General features: G+C 38.6%; 2 protein-coding genes and 1 long non-coding RNA gene across 3 annotated transcripts in view; 1 reads left to right on the top strand and 2 right to left on the bottom strand.

Moving 5' to 3' along the window:
* The window catches only part of LOC138045584 (melanocortin receptor 5-like), a 49,048-nt gene that overhangs the window by 44,740 nt on the left and 1,808 nt on the right, over positions 1 to 2,500 (bottom strand). The window lies entirely within an intron of this gene.
* On the bottom strand, positions 35 to 1,952 carry LOC138045588 (adenosine receptor A3-like). Its single transcript, XM_068892145.1, has 2 exons — positions 1,828 to 1,952; positions 35 to 1,344 (listed from the first exon to the last, which is right to left on the bottom strand). The coding sequence occupies exon 2, from the start codon at positions 1,236 to 1,238 to the stop codon at positions 312 to 314; it is 927 nt and encodes a 308-aa protein (XP_068748246.1). The 5' UTR covers positions 1,239 to 1,344; positions 1,828 to 1,952; the 3' UTR covers positions 35 to 311.
* Positions 602 to 2,500, top strand: part of LOC138045593 (uncharacterized) — a 50,452-nt gene continuing 48,553 nt past the window's right edge. Inside the window, exon 1 of the long non-coding RNA XR_011131622.1 lies at positions 602 to 651. This is a non-coding gene — a long non-coding RNA (uncharacterized lncRNA). The remainder of the gene's footprint in view (positions 652 to 2,500) is intronic.

The following is a 2,500-nucleotide window of genomic DNA, read 5'->3' as shown; positions in this document are numbered from 1 at the left end:
AATTTCCATCAGTAGGGCTAACGCTCACATGGTTTATATGGGGTACAAAACTAGCACTTTTCATTACACTCTAATCAGTTAAGTCTGTTGAAATATAAAGTGCTACACGGCCAACGTTTGTAAAAACGTAATCCTTCCTCGTACTATAAGTTGTTAAGTTTAACACATGTTGCTAACTGATATCTCTATTTGGATCATTTTTGGTGTCAGTCCAAAAAAAATGTTTGTTTCGTAAGTTTTTCTTGACAGATAACTGACTCTTGATAGCAACCAGCCATCAAGGGTTCTAGGCGTCTAGGGTTTCGAGACAGCTAATCCGGAAAACAGTTCAACTTGTTGATGGAGTCCTTCACTGCTCCCCTCACTTCTTTTATTTTCCAACAGTACAGGAATGGATTCAACGTGGAGTTCAACAAAAGAAGAGTAATCGTTACAACATGGGCTCGGTGAAAATTTGTCGAGTGTAACCCAAGCACGCCACGCAAGCCTGTAACAACAGCAAATGGTAGATAACAAGCAAGTAAAGTCATTTGTACCCATAAAGCACTAGACACGGTCTTTCTGTATCGTGCTATATTCAGTGGAATTCGTGATTCATGTGGTTGTCCTTGGGACTTATTAGACTTTACTTGAGCTTTGTACCGGTGGAGGGTAAGATAAATCTTTATGTAGCAAAATGTGGAGGTTCCTAGACACAATAGCATTATTATGGAGGTAATCGTCTCAGCTATGCGACGCTTGTAGAGCCTTGTTATTGAAAAGCTAGAGCTAAAAAGCCAAAAAAAGACCACGAGGACCCATACTCGTCTCAAAGTTACCACTTGCCTGTATCTTAGCCTCAACATCAGGGCGAGAAGTCTGTCTACACTTATTGCCGTTATTGCTAACACAGACACCCCACAAAAAATGAAACCTATCGTATTTGAGAGTATGGTAGAATAGTAGCACAGTTTGGAATGTTCTCGAGCGAAAATAAAGGTTACAAAAAGAGGATGTGAAAATAGACCCACGCAGAAATCTGTGCTTGCGAGGCAACCGAACAGAAGTTTTGATGGCGGATGAAGTGAAGAGACTTTTCGAAGAGCGACAAAAATCAGAACATTCCCCAATAAAGCAGTGATGGAAAGCAGAATATTCAATGCTGAAATAGTTGTTGGAAGTGGTTCCTTTAGGCTCGCCAAGAAACAGAACTCTTGAATTCTCGTGCAGTTTCCAATTTCAGTGAAATCCGGCTTCATGTTTGGTATCGATAATTTTTCCTTTTTTTCTGTTATCAAAATCTTCTTATCTTCACGGTCTTTTAGAGGACTCCTACTTCAGATGACACAGTTTCATCTGTCTTTCCTGAAAAAGAGAAAGTTTATAGTTAAGTGCAGAAAGTAGCTATCCAGACAACTAATTTTGAGCAGCCTTTAGTGAACGACCCAGGCATTTGCATCTCACTTCTTATGTGATAGAGGATGGACTCACACTTGTCAATATGCGAGTAAGACGAAAGAAAGGTAACAGTTTTACTATGAGAAACAAACTATTGTTCAATCAGAACAGTGTCTTAGTGTTTCTATAATTCTGTTGTGGTTTCTGCCGTGCGCTAAAATCGCCATTTTTATCTGAAAGTTACATTTGCTTTTGCGCGTCGTTTAAAAAAAGATCAGTGAATTTTGGAGAAGAAATTTCGAGAAAAATGACTCCTATAAGTTCGTTGTCAAGAAAAAAACGCCACTTTGATAAAATGTGATAAGAAACCCGGGCCAAAGAAAACGAGTAAAGAAGAAAAAGATCGTTCCCCTCGACTAACTATCCATGAAGCAAGAAGAAGTAACTCACCGCTAGCGACAAAGGCCAATTGTTCGACCAACCTATGGCCTCGAAAAGGTTGTAAGTATAGCACTCCAGTAAAGGATCACCCTAATGAGTTTGTGATAGCTTCCTCGCTTTCTTTTGGATCCCCGGTTGATCGATTTTAGTTCCTAGTTTCGCATTCGTTTCCTCCACGTTTTTTTTCTTCTGCTGAAGAGGGTACTTTGTTGCTATTCACGGTTTTCTTATGCCAGAAGCCTTTCTGTTTTATCTCAATTTTCCGTCATCGCAAATCAATATGAATTCAAAATAGTATTTCCAGCAAATTGCAATGGGTTATTATCATTATGACTATCTTGTTCTAAGCTTGTGTTTCATTGGCCGACAGCATGACAGCGTTGATAAGATGTGATTAGCTTTGAAAACATTAGGAGACAAAAACTCGGGCTTCATTTTTTAATTAATATAATAGGGTCTATTATTCCTCGATTATAAATGCACCGAAGTGTTTTGTTTTTGATATTTCAAATATTCTCTTTCTTAAGCCTTGTCATGTCACGAATATCGGCCAAATAGTATTACATCCTTTTAACTCAATATATATTTTCTCATTAACCAAAAGCAATATCGAAAACCGGTCACGCACTTTTTTAGTCCTTCGTAGTGATTGGCAAGATGCAGCTTGTTTTATCCGTTAATG

This window comes from Montipora capricornis, chromosome 4, assembly GCF_036669925.1.
Source record: "Montipora capricornis isolate CH-2021 chromosome 4, ASM3666992v2, whole genome shotgun sequence".
Classification (NCBI taxonomy): Eukaryota; Metazoa; Cnidaria; class Anthozoa; order Scleractinia; family Acroporidae; genus Montipora; species Montipora capricornis.
This window is presented reverse-complemented; position numbering and strand designations above follow the sequence as displayed.

What these genes read in the sequence shown, in the direction of transcription:
- LOC138045588 (XM_068892145.1), bottom strand. Translation starts at nt 1,238, where the DNA reads ATGAAGCCGGATTTCACTGAAATTGGAAACTGCACGAGAATTCAAGAG.